The sequence below is a fragment of the Siniperca chuatsi genome, linkage group LG15, assembly GCF_020085105.1.
Source record: "Siniperca chuatsi isolate FFG_IHB_CAS linkage group LG15, ASM2008510v1, whole genome shotgun sequence".
NCBI lineage: Eukaryota > Metazoa > Chordata > Actinopteri > Centrarchiformes > Sinipercidae > Siniperca > Siniperca chuatsi.
Genome location: NC_058056.1, coordinates 6,170,982 through 6,190,547, shown reverse-complemented (window position 1 = coordinate 6,190,547; position 19,566 = coordinate 6,170,982). Strand labels below are relative to the sequence as shown.

The 19,566-nt window shown below is 39.1% G+C and overlaps 1 protein-coding gene across 4 annotated transcripts in view; it reads left to right on the top strand.

Moving 5' to 3' along the window:
* kif6 (kinesin family member 6) overlaps positions 1-19,566 on the top strand; it is a 56,994-nt gene that overhangs the window by 17,896 nt on the left and 19,532 nt on the right. For all 4 annotated transcript variants that reach the window (XM_044167004.1, XM_044167005.1, XM_044167007.1 and 1 more), the window contains 4 exons: positions 2,516-2,619; positions 4,214-4,319; positions 7,759-7,909; positions 13,929-14,126. In XM_044167004.1, coding sequence (XP_044022939.1) covers positions 2,516-2,619; positions 4,214-4,319; positions 7,759-7,909; positions 13,929-14,126 — 559 coding nt within the window. The remainder of the gene's footprint in view (positions 1-2,515; positions 2,620-4,213; positions 4,320-7,758; positions 7,910-13,928; positions 14,127-19,566) is intronic.

The following is a 19,566-nucleotide window of genomic DNA, read 5'->3' as shown; positions in this document are numbered from 1 at the left end:
TATGCTGGCATCATCAGTCACAGAGCCTGAGTCAGTTTTTATTCAGAGTGTATGGAAGCCTGTTATGGTGCTGTGGTACCAGTGTGGGCTCGGCGCTCTGAAATAGACTGCACGATTCCGCTGACCAACAACTGGCGGTCAGCTTTTCAGGATGCAGCTGGGAGAATTACATCAGGCCATGGGTTCCAAAAGAGAGAAACAGGGAGTGGCTCCTGTGAGGGATGGTCAGCTATGATGTTCAATGTTAAAAAATATGATATGGGGTGGATTAGAGATGAAATTTTTGTTTAGCTAAGTGGCACCTACCCAAAACCACACTGCAGGTCTGTTTCTTCTCAAGAGCATCTTGACTTGACAATGTCTGACTGTATGACTGGTTTTGACTTTCTGGTTTGAAGATGTGTTTGAAGTGGCGGTTCTTTGCTAAGTTAGATGACTCAGTCTGACCTTTAACCTTGATTTAGTTTTCACCGAACTTTGGCTCCCTAGCAACTTAGTTTCAGGAGTGTTGCTGTGTGACTCTGGCACACAGTCGCCACTTTCTGTTGTATTTGCTCTTTGCCACTGTAACAGTTCCAGCCTTTCAGTCTGCTTTAGTATTTTGTGGTGTGGTCAAATTCAGTGGTGATAGTTAAGTGGGATTTATACTGAAGAAAGAAGTGGGTCATGTGAGAAAAAGAACAATTGCCACTTGTTTTTTTAGGTGGTTTAGTGTGTTGTCTTGTGGTGTGATTTGTGCAGAATTTTTATTACAACTGGTTTGGCTTTCTTTCAATAACTACACCATCCATTGATTTTGATGTTGGCCTGTTTTCCCTACCATTAACATGTAATTACACGTCTCTGTTTAGATGTAATGTAGAAAGGGTCATTCTCTTGTTGGACTGATTCCCCCTTTTCAAGGGATTTGGCAAATGAATACATGCCCAATTAACATCTCGAACAACTAGCTGCCGAAAATCAAGATGTAGGTTTTATTAGGTTAATCAATTCTTCTGGGTTGTCTGCTATGTATGTGGCCTCTTTTACATTTAATCATGGCACCTTAAGTTCAAGTTATAGCACACTGCCAGTAACTGCTCAGAATCAAAATAAGGGCACGTGTCAAGTGGGCTCACCTCTAACCTCTTGCTGGTGTGGACTAGGAGATTTAGGATTTAATCACTTAAAAGGTCTGTTGCACGAACAACAAAGAATTAAATATGAGAAGAACTGTTAGTATAGAGAACTAAGTGCTTGCCATCAAAGGTGTTTAACACAAATAATGGCATTACCATCAGCAAGTGGTACCTTTGTTCAAATCATCAGCAGTAAATTTCCAAACAAATAACATTTGTCTTTATAACCTGGCAGCTCCTGTTTTAGTACGTCATACTGACGTACAGTTGATTAATCAGTCAATGCAAATTGTGCACATCTCATTGTCAGTGGAGCATTAAAACACACAGCAAAGCCAATGCACCAATTTGAAATGTTTCTGTCCCATCAGAAGAGCTATTATTGTCAGAATCAATTATGGCCACACCTACTGTACAGGTAATGCCACTTTGTCTATGATCTGAACTCACTAATCCTTTAGGTGCTAGGTAGGTAGATGCCTGCTAATCCTTACCTAGACTGACATGAGGCCACTTAGACTGACTTCTCTAGGCATGGACCCTTTCAGCAAGGGAAAAGAGAGAACCACACGCTTATCTCCAAAGATTAAAGGTTATATGTCAACAAGTCCAGGGCCTGGACACATTTGTTTTGGGTGGATTCTCCTTTCATGCCTTAAATAGTTTTTTGTCATATATTCTGTTTAATGGAAGTGGCTGTCTCGGACCTACCTGTGCTCAGCAGGTGGAGAACACAGTGCCTGGGGTACACAGGTTAGGAAACATATTGCTGTCAGTATTAAACAGTGAAATGATGCTTTAGGCTGTTTAGAAAAACAACACCCTGGTCCTGTCACATCGTCTCTCCTCTGATCAAGATTTTTGACATTAACAGACATTCTAGCTGTTACTATTTTTGTTTTTTTGCAAAGATTGCTATCTAAGTACTTATTTAAGAAGCTATGTCTGGACTTGGTGAGATATTTTGCTTTTTTATATATACAGTAACCAGACCCGGACAGCGGTTACTAATGGCAACCAGCCCATTGGCTCAGTGTGCTAGCAAGGCCTTAACCAAACATGTGCAGACAGACAGCAGCAGAAGGTTTTATGTGTTCTTTTTTTGCCACCATAGATGTTTAATGCTAATTTATGTTTTGCTTCCTGCATTTTCTCGCTGGAGCATCCAGTTGTCTGGAATCACTTAAGTTTGTCCTCAAAATGCATCAGTAAGATAAGCCGCAAGATCATTTTCTGAAGGATTGTCTCATCAGTTGGCAGCAGCGAAATAGCTCTGTTTGTGTGTGCTTGTGCATGAGTGTGTGTTTTTGTTTTGTACTGTAGGTGCTTTTTTACATTGTGTGTGTATGTGCACATACAGTAGACCTCTAACCCTGCTTTTTGCGTGTGTATTTCAGATAATAGCGCGTTTGAAGAGGGATATCCAGTCCCTGAAGGAAGAGCTGGCCATGGTGACAGGGGAACAGAGGGATGACAAGCTAACTGTGGAGGAGATCCAGAAGTATATCACTTCCTGCTCCTGGATTCTTTGTCCCTTGAATCCAGTCGGTCTCTCAACACAATATAGATATTACGGCCTGTGATTCTCCAAATTTATAGATAACAGATGAGGGGAGGCAACAAACTCACTCAAAGTTAAATCAGTTCTAGAGGAGCTGGCAGGACGCCTTTTGCCACAGGATCTTGGGTTGTACAATGTGGATGTGTGTGTATGTGTGTATAATGATGTGACCTCGGTGAGCCAGTCATCTCAGGACAGTGCAGACGTGTAGACAGTGATGCTGCGTTGGCCCCCGTCAGCCTTCTAGAAGAGACTAGGCGGTCTTTTTTTGGACTCTAATTTGTATTTGTAATGCTAAAAACCCAGAGATTCATTTATAAGTATTTGGGGTTTGTCTAAAGTGCCTACAAAACTTACGCAGTTGGATATGCATATATACTGAGTTGAAGCCTCATTCACTGAGGCTTAACCAGATCTAATGGAGTTTCCCAGGACTCTGTTTCATTTCTGTTCTCATACTCAAATGGCAGAGAGATCCAGTCAGTCAGGGCCAGAGTTCAGGCAAGAGGTTCCATCGTGGACTTGGCACATCGCCCATCCAGTGCTGATGTATTTACCACACCTTGGCCCCCTCAGTCTGCCTTTTTATTATTTCCTCTCTACCCAGGTGATTATCCGCGATTTCCCCCTGTTTGTGGTCAAACTCACACAGGGAACCTTAATGATGTCTGTTGTGACCACATTCACTGGACATGCTGACTTTTTTGTTGCTGTTTCCTCTCCTTGAGTCATCCCCAGTGCTGGGTGATTGCACATATCCTGGCTTATTTGTTGTCACATTTCCAAACACGTATATCCACAGGCATACAGATTTTTGCCTTTCCCGAAGACTATTTTGCTGCCTTCAGTGCTTTGTAAGATTCAGTGTCAGTCCATTCCCATACACGCTGAAGTAAATTTAAATTTGTTTTGTCTAAATACAATATTAGTTTGCTACATAACATATCACCTCACACCTTGGAAAAACTGTTTTAAAACTAGAAGATGATGATTTTTCTCTTACAAAATATTGTACACGGTATTGAACGGCAATCTCCAGAATCAAACTTGGTAGCACAAAACCACTGATGTCCCGCAGGGCCTTGAAACAAGACCACTACGTTTGTTTCAAGTCCTTTGTCATGTAAACCCAGCGTGTTTCTATGCTGAATACGTTACAGCGGAAAATAAAAACCGCACGTTGTCGTGCCTACATTGGATCCGTTTGGACAGTTGCCTCCTGGTCTTTTCCAGTGGCCGGTTCCAGAGCTTGAAGAACCGATGTTTGGACTAACATCCAGTGATAGTTTATCAACAGGCTAGCCCAGTGGAGCTGGAACACTCGTTTAAGTAAATAGTTTTCTTTGACCAGACCCACATTTTAAACATTAGAAGCACTCCTCAAATATAGATCTTAACTGTTTGAGTGCCTGGTGAGCCTGTGCTAAGCGTGATGGAGAGGGTTGTAACATGAAATGTGGCATTGGTTTAAACTTTGGTAGGTTATTAAAAAGTCTCTGCATGAATGTGTCTGTGTCTATGTCTGTGTGTTTAGGTTGGAAGAGTTAGTCAAGGCCTTTCTGGATGATCCTGATCCAGATGTGACACTGTCATTGGGACCAGACATGAGAAAAATCCAGTACTGTTTCTCCCTGCTGAAGGTAATGTATTTACAGTAGTCTTTCCATGTACAGTATCCACATTCATTTTTCCCGTATAAGCCTCTATTGTTGCTTATTCCATCATTCCATCATTTCCTATTATTTGTTTTGCCCTCTCCTTTCCATGACAAGATCCACGTGACATCACCATGCTACTGTGACTGAAGTTTTAATTCTGTTAGTTAGTTAGTGCTTGAGTTTTATCTTCACTGTAACTGTGAATGGCTGGAAGACAAAGAAATAGAACAAATTTGATCAGCGAGGTGTCAGAAATGATCTCTGTTCATTTCCTTCCATCCATCAATTCAGCAGTGACCAGCTGACCAATCACCTCTTCTAAATAGCTCCATCTACTGTCCTCTGCTGGGAAATGTCTTACTTTTGTATTAACTCAAGTTTCCATTCCTATTTTATGTGGTTAATGCTACTGTTTACTGTCTCATAAAATTGCATAGGTAAAATTTTATCACCTTATTTTCACAGAAAAAGCTGATGATTAACACGATCTTATCCTCAGGCCTAACCATAACATAACTGGATATTGTAAGCTTAGTTCAAGAGGCTATGGCTGGAGAGAGAGAATATTTTAAGATCCAATGATGACCAGTTTCATCCAGTGCTGTTGATTTTCCCACGGCCTGACTCAAGTCTAGACGCTTGGTGTTTTGCAGTCATTTGCCATCTAATTAGAGGTGAGGTGTAAGGTGACGTGCAATTGTTAATGCATGTGTTCAAACCAGGTCTTCTTAAGAATTTGCACAACAGCTAAGCCAAGACATACCTACATACAGCACAATGGTCTTAACTCCTTGCTCTGTTGTATATGTGAGTGCAGTATTTCTGGTAATATAAATTAGTGCTGAAACATTTATTCAGTTAATCAATTAGTCAATCAACAAAAAAAATATCCACCAGTAATTCACAAGTAGTAAAATCAATTTATAATTTAAGTAAATTATCAAGCCAACATGCAAAATATTTTCTGGTTGATAGTATGATATAGAATGATAGTATGTTAATTCGCTGCCTGTCTCTGTTTTATATCATTATATCAACCGAATACCTTTTGAAACACCTGTTTCACAAGCGATTTGAAGGTGTCACCTTGGGCCCTTGGGCTTTCCTCTGGAGCTTTTAAAACACTATTTACTACTACTAACTAATCAGTTAAAAACGGTTTAATAATATTTTTAAAAAAGACAAATGAATCAATAAAGAAAGCACTTATTAGTTGTTGAAAGTAAGCTCATGTAGTCATTTGTTATGAATGGGTCAGTAAACATATTTTCATGTACCCATCATTATAAAACGCACAGTGTTCAGACAAAATTGTACACTGTATGTGTTACATTAATGGCAAATTTTTTCTTTGTATGTATTATTTGGGAACTGATGGCCCACTGCTGCTAAATGAGCGCAGGGAGAACACTGCGGTGCTTATACTGTTCCTGCTCTCGGGTTTGGTTGGAGCAGCCACCAGAAGCAGTTCCAGATCCCACTTGAATGTCTGTTTATCTCTCCTTCAGTTTGTTATGATTCGCAAACTCTATCTCCTGTTGAGTTTACATTCCTCTAACCATCACCGCAGTCACACTCCAGTGATTCTGTAGGAATTTGGATCTGGTCTGAATTTGATTTCTTTCTTCTTTGTTCTCAACTTTGGCTTGCTCTTTCATGCTCAATTCTCTGCTTGTCCTTGTTTTAGAGTGATGTTCAAACACCAGAGTGCATATCTGCAGTTTTATCTTTTCAGCACTGTGAGCTTGGATCTGCAGTGAGACCTCAATGATTTAGCACTGTATGTATGATGTCACTGTGGTGGCCGACAAGGGCAAAAGCACTGCAGCTTAAGAAAACACTTGCAAATAGACAAAACACAAGCAAATTAAGAAAACATCTTCATCAATGTGACAACACATGCGCAGCATTTAGAAAACACGCTGCAAAACACACAACACAACCAATTACACAAACTCGCTGCAAAACACACAACACAACCACGTTGCCACGGTTTGTGACTCATGAAGTTATTGAAGTCGGGTCCGTGTATCATCCACGTTTATGCTGTGGGTTTCTGACTTCTGCCACTGCTCTACTCTGCACATGCCCTGAAAAGTGGCCGCTGCATGTACCTCGCAAGTGGAATTCTAGACTATTAGTAATTTGAATGATTAGTGAGGATATTTAGTGTTTATGACAGATATTAACCTAGGAAACGCTATTCATGTGCATTGATGTAGTCACTCCAATGTTCATAACAGGCTAAAGTCATTGATGAACCTGGTTATTATCTCTGATTAACAGTAGTTTTCCAACATTTTTTTCAAATTCCTTCAAATTTACCTCCATTTTCAGTTTCAAAAATGCTTTACAACCTTTTTCTATGAATCTGGTGCTCCCGCAAGGTAAAGTCAAAGGCAAAGTCAGTTGCCTAAAAAACAAAATAACAGAAAAACAATAAAAGGATGAAACTGACCCCGTCATGAGTCACAAACCTTTTTAATGTCCTCTGGGAAAGCTTCTGTTGTTGTTTTGTGTATTTCCAGCGCGTTTCTGTATTTGCAGCGTGTTTTCTAAATGCTGTGCATGCTTTGTCAAATTGATGAAAATGTTTTCTTAATTTGCATGTGTTTTGTCTACTTGCATGTGTTTTCTTAAGTTACAGTGCGTTTGCCCTTGTCGGCCACCTTATGTCACACTTCAGGGGTGGCATGAAATTGGAAAGTTATTTTACAAAACTGGGGAATCTCAGCCCAAACTCACATCTTCAGTGTGCTTCCATACAGTATATGTCCCCAGAACTGTCTGGGACCAGCCTCACCCCTCCTCTGTACCTTTTTCTTCTACTGTATCTTCTCCATGTGGAAAACACTCCAATCCTTTAACATGTTTCCCACCTGTCCTTAAACCTGCAGTATCATTGAAATTTTAGAGTTATATTGCAGACAGCGAAAAGAGGGAAATTTAATTAATGTTTAGGGAATATCACGGAATTTAGAAGAGAACCACTTTCCATGATGATACCACAATATATTTTCCCACTTTTTTACATTAATGGCATTAGATGGTTGTTTATACTGAATATGTTTTTCTCAACAGCAAACCCAACTATAGTAAAATGTTTACTGAGCTAAAAAATTATATAAAATTAAATCAAATTATGATTTTAGGTCATGGAAACCAACTGACTTGCATTGTAAAAGTGAAATAGAAAAGTCATGGATTTTTTTATATCAGTTTTAAGGTATAACATTGCATATTTATGAATATATCTTAAAAACATAATTTGATTGAAAGCAATTCTCAGCAAATGGTATGGACAACCAGATTATGCAATTCTTAAAAAAATGTTTTTTAAATCCATATCCAAAAAAAGAAGCCATTCTCCTTTTTACTTAAATAAAATGTCAACAATCTTTCTTTTTTGTTTTTTGTACAGGTAATGATCATGGACAAGCAAGGTGGAGGAAAGAGGCACAGGGATGGGCAAGAGTCACCAGTGAGGGAAGAAGTAATTCAAGACAGCCACCACACTGCAGCAGAAGTGACCAGATTAAAGGAGATGCTGACGCAACGTGATAATGAGAACAGTATCCTTTGACATGGTGCAGGCAGCTTAGTTTAGCTCAGATTAAACTACTACTACAAGTGTGTGTGTGTGTGTGTGTGTGTGTGTGTGTGTGTGTGTGTGTGTTGGGGGCTACTGTCGTGGTCAAATTTCTGTGTCTGTGTGCTTTAGTATACGTTATATAACTATTCACATTATTCACATTATTCCAAAATACAAATCAAATGTGGTGTTTTTTCTGTGGTTTGTAGATTCATAGCCTGTCCAACAAAAAGAAAAAGTCTATTATTAATCATCAGGCAAAAACATGTGTTGTCTAGCAGAAGGAGAGATTTCTGCCACAGAAATTACATTCCTTTTATTAAATAAAATGAATGTTAGCATTCCCCTAAACAAGTCTGTGAACATAGATAAGATTTCATAGCATTTTTAGTAAGGTGATGGGTCAAACATCCCAAATATTGCTATAGGTTAGTTGGTATTATAGGTTAGTCCTTTAAGTTTTTCATCCTGAAATGCTTACTAAGACTGAGGCTGCTGCTCTCATTGAAGCATTGATTTGCTGTACCTGTTCTGGGTTGGTTCAAATCTCTGTTACTGCTACTGCAGTGCAGTGTAATGCTGGTTGCACAGTGGTGCAGGTGTAAAGTTCCTGTCCACTACTGGAGGGACCCGGGTTTTGATTCCCTGTAGCAGTACCTTGGGCTTGTTTGTGCGAATTTAAAATGACAAGGGTTCTCGTCCTTTTTACTTCACCTGTGACTCTGACTGACCTGCACATTGTAGGGTGGAAGTGAAGAGGATAGTGTGAAAGTGAAAAGGTAAAGGTTAAAAGAGGCAGCTGGCAATACCATATATCAAAAGGGAAGCGAGCAGTGGAGTTAGCAGACACAATGATTGCATTACATATAGGGAATTTGCATTCCAAATTGATAGAAAATGGGGAAAAACCTGCAAAAATATATTGAGCAGGGTAGTTTTTAACTCTACTTTAAATTGTGTCTGCATCCAGCCTCAAAGTTAAATCAAATTTGCTGTTCATAGTAAAATCTTCATTAGTATAAAGGTGTGTATCCTAAAGTCAATCTGCCTGAGTTATTGCATGGTTGGATTAGAGCGCTTCTGCAAACACATAAATTATGAAATGTAAGTAGTCTTGCATTCATCACCAGTGCCCCAAAATACACATGAAATGTTATTTTAATGTGCATGTTCAGATAGATCTTCATCTAATGACTGCAGTTAATCATAATTACTATTAATCATAATTATGGTATTTGCATTTGAATATGATATTTCTAATGGCTTTATGGGATTATTCTTCCCTCAACCCCTCTTGCTGCAGCTTGTCATTAGATCACAGCACATTAGTCGGAAAATTGAGATGTCTGCTTGATTATTTAGCCACAAAAGCCTCAGGTTTCCAAAATAAATAGAATATTATCATGCAGATATTTCACCATAGTATTTCTTGGACCAAGTATGTGTAATGTGAAATCCTCTCCTCTGTGTGGATTTCTTTCTCTCAAAATGTCAAACACTAGTTTTCACATGATGTAAATGTAATTGCCAAAATTGGTATTGTGCATGTTTAAAAGCACATATTTTGGCCAGTAATGTACATGCTCTACTGACCATATTGCCTTTATGTTCTTTCATTGTGAAGTTTGTATATGAAGTTGCTGTAACCTAAACTGTCAATCCCTCAGTCAGGGTGGTCTGTCTGCAGCATGTAACACTATAGTTTGGGTTGACCAACCTTGAAGGGGTGACATCATTTCCAGCCAGAGCCCTAATAACTATCTAGATTCAGACCATTTCTACAACTTAAGCTTGTATCCGCTAACTGATTACCATGCTTTCCGTGTCTGTATAACTGTCCGACTCCATACACTGCTAAAACCGTTACTGGGAGCCATTGGTTCCTGTGCTACAGGAAGACTGACGCTGAGTCCTCACAGGGTTAATTATGGGAGAGTTCCCTGTAAAACAGAAGGGTGTATCCCTACCCACAGCCCCTGTGTGATCCCATGCATGGTTGACTCTACATGGGAGTGGGGCACCTGGTAATGCTTAGTTGACTCTGCTAGAGTGATGACACATCCACCACTAACATGATGATAGAGCAACGAGGAGAACTAACAAACACTGCTGACTAGAGTAGCATTGCACACGCATTTGTAATGCCACAAAAAAATGCCAGGTAGCACTTAGAATTTCCCAAATTTTGTTACTGTGGTAAAATGTTGTTGCACAGTCAAGTCTGAAGTGTGTCTTGATACATTAATAATATGCATACTACATTTACATCTATTCTTTACTACAGATACTGAGACAACATCTCAGTCTCCTCCACCACTGCTGAAAAAAATATCTGGGTCTCATAGCTGTAGTAGTTTCTGTACTGGACTAGAGATGTTTATGCTCCTTATTTTAGCCAGACTAGTAGCATGGCTCTAGGGATGGCAATTTTGGTTAGGCAGTGAACTCTGTCTGTGGACGTTTAAGAGATGGATTGGCACAGACATTTGTTCTCCCCAGACAATGCATCCTAATGACTTTGGTGATCCACTGACTTCGGGTTGGCATTTTCTGTTTTATTGTTTGGATAAGGCTGTGGAGAAAAAAGAGATAGCAGGGATAGGAGCCTTGCTTTAGGTTGTGGTTTAGTTCTTACTGAGAAAACATTAAGTATATTTAATCACTTTTAAAAAGGGACCTCTATCCCGACATTTCAACACATTCATGTCTTTAGTCTCTTTAGAACCTCATACTGTAGTTTGACTGTTGTATTACCTCTCTGTCGCCTATATACCTCTTTGTCTGATGAAACAGGGACTCAACAAGCTGGATATGTAATCACCATTATTGGTCCTATTATAGTGTTCATGAATATGCAAATATATCATCAGTGTGACAATCAGTGCAGAATTTGGAGGGTTTTATTGTTTGCTGTGTAGCTCATCCAGCTTGGGTTTTGTGAGAATGTTGTACCCATAAAGCAATTTACAGAATTTCATGTTGTCAAACATAGAGTTTAGGGTTTTCTGCCAGCTGCAAACAGCTTTGCATATATGCTAATGAGTGCTGATTGAATGAAATGACCTAAATTGGCCCTTTTGCAGATTGGAAATGTTTGCCTGGTCTTGGATTAAACTGATTATAACTAAATAGTCTTTTATTTGAATGTTTTGATGTAGGGCTCAGTTTTTAAAAAGTTAGTGAATAAAACAGAATACTGCTTTAGTTAGTTAGTAAACCCACTCACCACTTAGTGCTCTGTTGACACAGGAGTTGACATTAGCATTGGCATGTCTTTGGTGTCTTTTGGACAACTGGCGTTAGTCTAGTGTTTTTCAGAACTCAATTCAATTATGGTCATTTTTCTTGGAAACAATATAGAGCATGCAGAGTTTTTTTTGGGCTTCATTGACCACTCATCCCTCAGTTTTCATTCAGTTCTTGTGTTATTGCATTCAGTCACCTATTTTGGAAACATTTCATGTGTTCTGTAATCATCTCTGTAAAGCCCACTGCTGATGCTCACCAGAGGGCCCTGATTACAGATCTCGTGTCCCTGTCAGCGACTGGGTGCAAGGATTATTTAAAGCTTTATAGTGTATTTTGCATCTTTGAAGATGCAAAGAAAATATAATCACTTCATAAATCACCTTGTAAATGGCATTAATTATTGTCACTGCACATATTTGTTATATTACATCATACTGTAGCTTTTGGAAAAAGCAGAGTGATGATATTTGCAATGGGGATCTTTGTCAAACTTTTTTTTATCTAAATTAATAATGTCTCAATTGTCCATTACACCCCAATTGTAGTCTTAGCCCTATCAGGAGTGGGCTACAAATTGTACAGTTAGTCCGAAGAAAGCTCATGTAGTCATTAAAATTATAAGGCTTCAGACCCTTGAGAAGGTAAATGCACTTAGCCGGTCTGTTATTAGGAGATATCATGTAGGCAAAGTTGACATCTTGTAAAAATATCTATCTTAGTTATTACTTACTGTATATTGTATGGTACATCGGAATTGGAGCGATGTGTGGCACCACTGAGATTGGCATTGCACTTTTAGCAGCTTTGGTAATTTTAAAGGCATGTTCTTTATTTCCTGTGATGTCTGGTTTATTGGACAGTATAATAGAGAGTAACAAGAAAGATGAGAAGGACAGACTGAATGCACATCATGAGCTGAGTTTGACCACATTTTGAGTGTATGGCATGTGAAGCAGCCCACAGATCTAACATGCAACCCCCAAGAGAAATTTTCATCATATACTAGAAGTCTATGGTAGGGTTCAGCATAAATGAAGATATCAGATGCCACAGGTCTCAATAATGGAAAAACCTGGTGAACAACAGTCTGAAGTAATGACTTGTATGAAACAATGACATAGGACCCTCAGAAACAGTCATATTTCTCTGTAAAACTTGGCTTCTATAGGTAATTTGGAATTGTGTCAGGTTTAGATTTTGGCAGTTTTGAGAAGACTGCATGGATGGTTTCATTGGAAACTGTAATTTGAGACATGGATCCTTCATGTTATTGTTCCCACTGACATCTCCTTTGTATTGGCTGACAGGAATATAAATTCACGTCTCCAGCTCCTTCAAAACTACGTCCATTCATCATCCAAAATAATGACACTCTGACTTAAATTTCTTTGAATATCCCAAATTATCTGCTGACCACCACAGTTTCAGTCTGGCCACAACTAGATGTCTGCTAATCTCATGATAGGAACATGCTTGAAAAACAGACTAATGTGTTGCCTCTAAATTATGGGTTGTGATTAGGCCATCAAACACACGTCCATTTATAGTGGAAAAACAGGCACATAGGGCAAGAGCTGAATGAATATTTTATGAGACTGTAATGTTTTATTCATGTAGTTAATGTATATGAAGATCAAAACTAAAGGTTAGACCGGCAGACTTCTCATAGCTTTAACTATAACTTTAGCTAAGCTTTTGCCCCTTTACCTGCTAACCCGTGACAAACTTAGATTTCTTGCTTTCTGTTGACATATTAAAAGCAATCTTGGCAACTTTCTGTGAAATGTTTTTCTTTATACAGTTTTCCCAATGCAATTCTAGTTCATATAATTACAATTTTCCCTCTGTCAGCAGTTCTGATTGCAAAAAATTGCCTCTGCTAGCACCGTCTTCTCCTTTCTCACCAGTAATGAAAACAGCAGTATGCTCCTGTTATACAGTAAAAGTCACTCCTACAAGTCATGAAGCATAGCAAACAGGCGTTGATTTGATAATCAAATTTGAAAGTGCTGAACGAATCTGTTCTCTGCTATACGCATTACTATTAAAAATATGTGAGGCCAGCTGAAAGCAGTTTGAGCAGGAGGCAGTAGATCAAATACAGAACAGTACTGTAGAGTTGGAAGCAAAGTACAGTACATGGAACAGAGGAAACCATTATGGTAAATGGTCCTAATGCATAGAGACAATGCATATGGAGAAGTGATACGTGTCATGGCAGTAAAAGTGTGAACAGGATCTAAGTGGCAGTTCTTGTCTCCTCTTATAGCCACTCAATTATTCTCTGTCACACTCACACTTACCGACACAGCTGCACTTGGACTCGTCAGCGGGAGAAGATTTTGTGGAATCTCGGTAGAGTCTTTGCTGTCTCTCTGACTTCTCTCCACTGTTTAATCCAAGACCGTGACATCTCTTCCCATTCTGTAAGGTCAGACGCTGAGCACGTCAGCACTCTGCCATTATTAAAAGCCTACAATGAAGCCTGCTGCCTTTAGGAAATAACTATGGATGCTACCCTTTTACTGTATATTGTCACCACAATTCAGTCCAAAATTAACTCATTTTCCGAAAGGTGTCTTCAGTGGTATTCAGATTGACACTGTTTTTATTTGTATATCAAATTCTAAGCACTCATCTGGTTAGTCCTTTGATGTGCATGTGCAATTTAGTGAAAGGTCTCTTTTCCATCCAGAACTGTGTCCAAAGGAAAGACAAGTCGAGTGGAGTCCTTAACTCAGTGCCTACAGGTATCCTAATTAAGATGTTGAAGAAGGAGAAAAAAAGGGCCCAGGATGCTGTTGCTCATCTTACTAACATCACCAATGTCCAGAGCCCGGCCTCCCAGAGTGCCTTGAGGTTGTCCACAATGCCACTGTTGAGGGATGGAAGCACAGACACCATCTCTGAAGACCATGGAGGACAAGCAAGACAGTACATGAAAATAGGTATTTTTAGAAGCTTTATTCTTTTTTTTGCTTGTCTTTACAAAGCAATGTTTTACAAACATTTTTAATTTAAAAGATTTTAAATACTTTTTTAATTTGTTTGATAAGTTGTAGCACTCTGCTGTCATTTGCATTATTGTGGCTCTTACTCAAGGCCTTTCCAGATTTCGTTTTTCGCTTAGCAATTTTAAGGGCATATAGTGACGGCACCGCATTAAAGGGTTGGTTCAACCAAATTACAAAAAAATATGTTTCCTTAAATTTACAACTCATGGTATGTAGCCATGTAGTTAGTCTTGGTTTTATTTCCCTTGGTTTTGAGATATCTGCTCACTGCTTCTAAACAGTAAGAATGGGTCAAAAGTATCCCATGGTGACTACTAAAGTACTGTATAAATTAAACTAAATTTTCACAGATGGTAACTCCATGAAATGTGACAGTCAGTCTTTCTGAGCTGGAAGGAGCAATGACTTTGTGATGAATTAGGCGCAAAGAGTACAGACAGGTGATCTTTCTCAATTGGAATGTGGGCAACTCTTTGTGGTCATGCTGATTTTCAGTGTGCTTGTTGAGGTTGCCTGTGGGGCATGACAAAACCTTAATTTCAGGATTTTACTGCATGGCAAAGAGTCTGACATTGCAGAGCTCCCTACGTTGTCTTATTTCTAAACAATGTCATCAGTCTGATTGTATGTATTTAGGAGTTTCCTTTTTAGAGGTCACTCAAGTGGCCCAGTGTACAGTAATCGTGTCAGCAAAGCAACATTAGTCAGTGGAGTATAATAAACCTGTAATTTGTTGCTGATGAAAAGCTGATGAGTTCAAAACCTATAATACTTACTGGAACATGAAGCAGAGACCAAGGGCCAAGAATGCTGCAATGTAAACACAAGGGACACTGTTCAGACCCGAACAGGATAACAAACCTGGATCCACTATGTCAGTTCAGTACGTCAGTTCCATTTAGAGGTCCATGTCAAGTGAAGAGGAATTGCTAAATACCTAATTCTTTTATATTTTGTATTCTAATACAATATCTCATATAAGTAAACATGCCGGAAGATATTTATAATGCGTCTTTTTTTATACATGGAAATCTCGTAGTTCCAGTCAGATTACTCTTACATGTGATCTTGAATTGAGTGTCATCACAGTGTTGCAGTTCATTAGGGTAGTTTTGCCATGGCATGTGCCTTCAGAAGGTTTAGATCATAATGTCATTGAAGAGAAAGTTAACGAAGTCTCAGAGATGGCAGAATAAGTAGCAGAGACTTCAGACTGCAACTTCTCTTGAAATGTCAGTCCACTTTTTTAGACATGAACTTGGTTTAAATGTAACAGGAATGTGGAGGATGCTAAAAGTCAAGACAGTCAAGCTTTGAGATATGCTCCCTAGCCAGCGGCAGCATTTATTTGGCTTTTCCTGTTTAATTTTGGTTAAGTGGAGCCTTAAGTGTGATGATAAACCTGAGCCCTTATAACGAGCTTGGTCATAGCCATCGGGCACAGGGGTATGAGCCAGCAACTCATCAAACTGAGGCTGCACTCCTGTCTGTGCTAACCACAGCTCCCTCATCCTCTTCGACATTTTTGTGTAATGGTGCCCAGTGCAGTAATAAGGCCAGCAAAGGGGTAATTGCAAACAGGGTCTCTGAAAGAAGAGCCTATTAAAAAACAAACACATGTTTGAACTCGGTCCAGTCAGAATTAGTAAGCGAATCAGTCATTTATCGAAGGGACTATGAGGAGCACTGTGATGGATGGCTGTAAAGCTGTGGTTTATGAAACCACTGATAAATGATGTGCCATATGTATTAGTCTCTCAGAATGGTATGTGATCTAATATGGAGCAAGCATGATCATCTGGGTCGTCTCATCAGAAGATTTGTTTTCACCTGGCTCCACCAGGCCTCTTTTTTCTCTCTCTCTGATTTCATGGGACGTGATGACCTCCATGAATTCCACTTCCATACTGACCTGTGGCTGTGTGGCATCTGCTGCTTTGTAACCACACACCAAACACTTCGGCAATGGCGATGACTATTTGATAAGGCTGTCCTGTATGGGTTTTTATATATTGTAGTGTAGTATGTGATCTTGAAAGAAAAGTGTGCTTTATGTTTACTGCACATTTAAGGGACACATTTTTACAATGTGTGGCAACTCATGGCCAGTAACAGAAATACCTACATGACCTACAGTGTTTGAGTTAGTCTGATTTCCTGAATACGCTCCACAAAGTTTAAGAGTCATACTAAATCCAAACATTGAAATATTACATGTAAATAATCCAGCTGTTTCATAATCAAATGGGAGAGGACACGGGTCATTTCTGTCGGACTCGCAAACACAAGTCATTATGAAGAATCTTCTTGGCTCTGACCGTAATACTTGAGTTCCTGAATAAAAGTTACTTTTGGCTAGGACACTCAAAAAGTCAGCAATACCGCTGTCAAATGACATTTTCATGGCTGTTTCCTCCCATATTAAGTGATAGGTTATTACATGTAACAGAATACAAATAAAAAAAAACTGTTATTCTTGTGAAAAATAGGCCCTTAGATGATCTTGATATAGGGATGATAATGGTTATGTCATGATCTACAGACCCTGTTTGTGTAGCCCTCAGGCATTTATATGAGTGATCACCAACTCAGCCTCATTTTTACTTAGCATTCTTTATCACACTTTCATTTATGAACTGCTAACAGCAAGGGGAGCGGGTTCCTGTGAAGAGCTATAGTACATATGATTCTAGTAGATGTCATGTTATAAATCTCAGGACTTCATTTTCTTCACATAAGCAATCAAATCAATGGCTGTCACGTCAGGAATTGTCACTTAGCCATTAGTTTGAGCGTTACAGTCCATTCAGTCCACAACAATTCCGGCCTACGTTCTGCTGTCTCTGTCCTCAGAAGCAGCTGTCCTGAGGAACTGAAAGGACAGCGGCCAACCAAACTGTCTTCACCAGGGTGACTGTCAGCAGACATTTACTGGACAAAATAGTTTTCAAGTAGGCGCTGGGAGGGGTAAACAGGAAGAAAACAGAGTTGTTTGTTAATTCATTGATTTTATTTCCCCGCCATGAGTTTGAGTCAATCCTACAGCGTATGGATTAATGTAGCAGGTGCTAGCTTGCAATGATCACATGGCCCAAATCAGATTATGTCTGATAAATGACACTTGGTCCAGTGGAGATTATGTAATGTTTTGAGTTGTATCAACACTTCCCTTATACACAATGTACAGATGATGTATTCATTTTTTGAGGCAAATATTTCAGTTCTCTCATATTTCTTTGTGACAGAGATAAAAGGAGATATGAGTATATAATAATCCTATACGTTTTTAGTTGAATTAATATCAAAGACTATCAAGCAAGGAAACGGTTGGCTAGTTAGAAAACTGCTCATAATTTGAGAATGCGATTACGTTTCTGTATTTCTGTTTATCTGTTTGGCGACACCTCCTGCATTCATATTCTTCATATATGTTAAAATATATTTATAATTTTGTCATCATGATTGTCCATACTCTAATTTCATTATGTTGGTCTATTCTGTACACATGACATCTATTGCATGTCTGTCCTTCCTGGGAGAGGGGACCCCTCCTCTGTTGCTCTCCCTGAGTTTTTTTCTATTTATTCCCCAATAAAAGGGTTTTTTGGGGGAGTTTTTCCTCATCCGAATCGAGGGTCTAAGGACAGAGGGTGTACAGACTGTAAAGCCCCCTGAGGCAAACTTGTGATTTGTGATATTGGGCTATATATATAAAATTGACTTGACTTGACTATTTTTAACTTATCCCTGAATTTTGACCATATCGCTACAGTAATTTCAAAATCTACGGCAGAGAAGATTCCTATTAAATACACTTCTCTTCATTGTAATGCTTGAAAGGGTGCCAATATACCACTTTTACACATCCTGGCTCAATGACCCACAAAGTGAGTGAATCACTCAAGGGTGCTTCATTTTTTGCCATGGTTGCTTTAATTGTTCAACTGTGTCTCTTCTCTTTTCCCACCTACAAAACATGTAAACCAAATGTGACAGTGACAAACACTAAGTAATTACGACTAGACTGGATTTTGTTGGTAGGTCAAAGTATCGGTTCTTAAGAAAAATGCAAGATAATCAGCTTCACTAATTTCAACACTGTATTGAAGTCATTAACTGAGATCATGTGAGCTGATTACATCACTCATAAATGCAGACTATAGAATGACTAAATTAGGTACTTTTGCCAACAATATTGGCACTGTATATTATTGTCCATTTTGTTTTGGAAAAGTTTCTACCCCCTCAAAAATTCCCAGATCCTGCAGTCCCTTGCTAGCAGTTACATGTCCACTCTGGAATGTTCATCCACTTTTCTCACACTTCATGAGAAATGTGTCTCTTTCTGCTCTGTTTGCACCCAGCGCTGTGAGCAGAACACACTTCCAACTCCATCAGCTGTTAACTAACAGAGAAAGCTTGATGTTGTCCAGAAAGGCTCTGCACTTTGGGAACCTTTTAAGAACACATTGAGCACTTCCAGGATGATCAGAGAAGACACTTCTCAGACTTTAGTGTTCTGACTTTCACCATGTGGAATCCTGGAGCACATCTGGTGTCAGGGATTTGTTAAAGCACCAGTTGCACCCCCCGTCTCTCTTCAGCTCCATTATAAATACAGAATATGCAAAATATTAGAAACACACAATTGACAGTTGTTTTATACAGTGCACTGCGTTATATATCACATGTTTCACATCTGAAGTGCCTATTTTCCTTGACCCACTTGGAGACTCATAACCCAACCATATACAGTATTGTTCAAAATAATAGCAGTACAATGTGACTAACCAGAATAATCAAGGTTTTTAGTATATTTTTTATTGCTACGTGGCAAACAAGTTACCAGTAGGTTCAGTAGATTCTCAGAAAACAAATGAGACCCAGCATTCATGATATGCACGCTCTTAAGGCTGTGCAATTGGGGTATTAGTTGAATTAGTTGAAAGGGGTGTGTTCAAAAAAATAGCAGTGTGGCATTCAATCACTGAGGTCATCAATTTTGTGAAGAAACAGGTGTGAATCAGGTGGCCCCTATTTAAGGATGAAGCCAACACTTGTTGAACATGCATTTGAAAGCTGAGGAAAATGGGTCGTTCAAGACATTGTTCAGAAGAACAGCGTACTTTGATTAAAAAGTTGATTGGAGAGGGAAAACCTATAAAGAGGTGCAAAAAATGATAGGCTGTTCAGCTAAAATGATCTCCAATGCCTTAAAATGGAGAGCAAAACCAGAGAGACGTGGAAGAAAACGGAAGACAACCATCAAAATGGATAGAAGAATAACCAGAATGGCAAAGGCTCAGCCAATGATCACCTCCAGGATGATCAAAGACAGTCTGGAGTTACCTGTAAGTACTGTGACAGTTAGAAG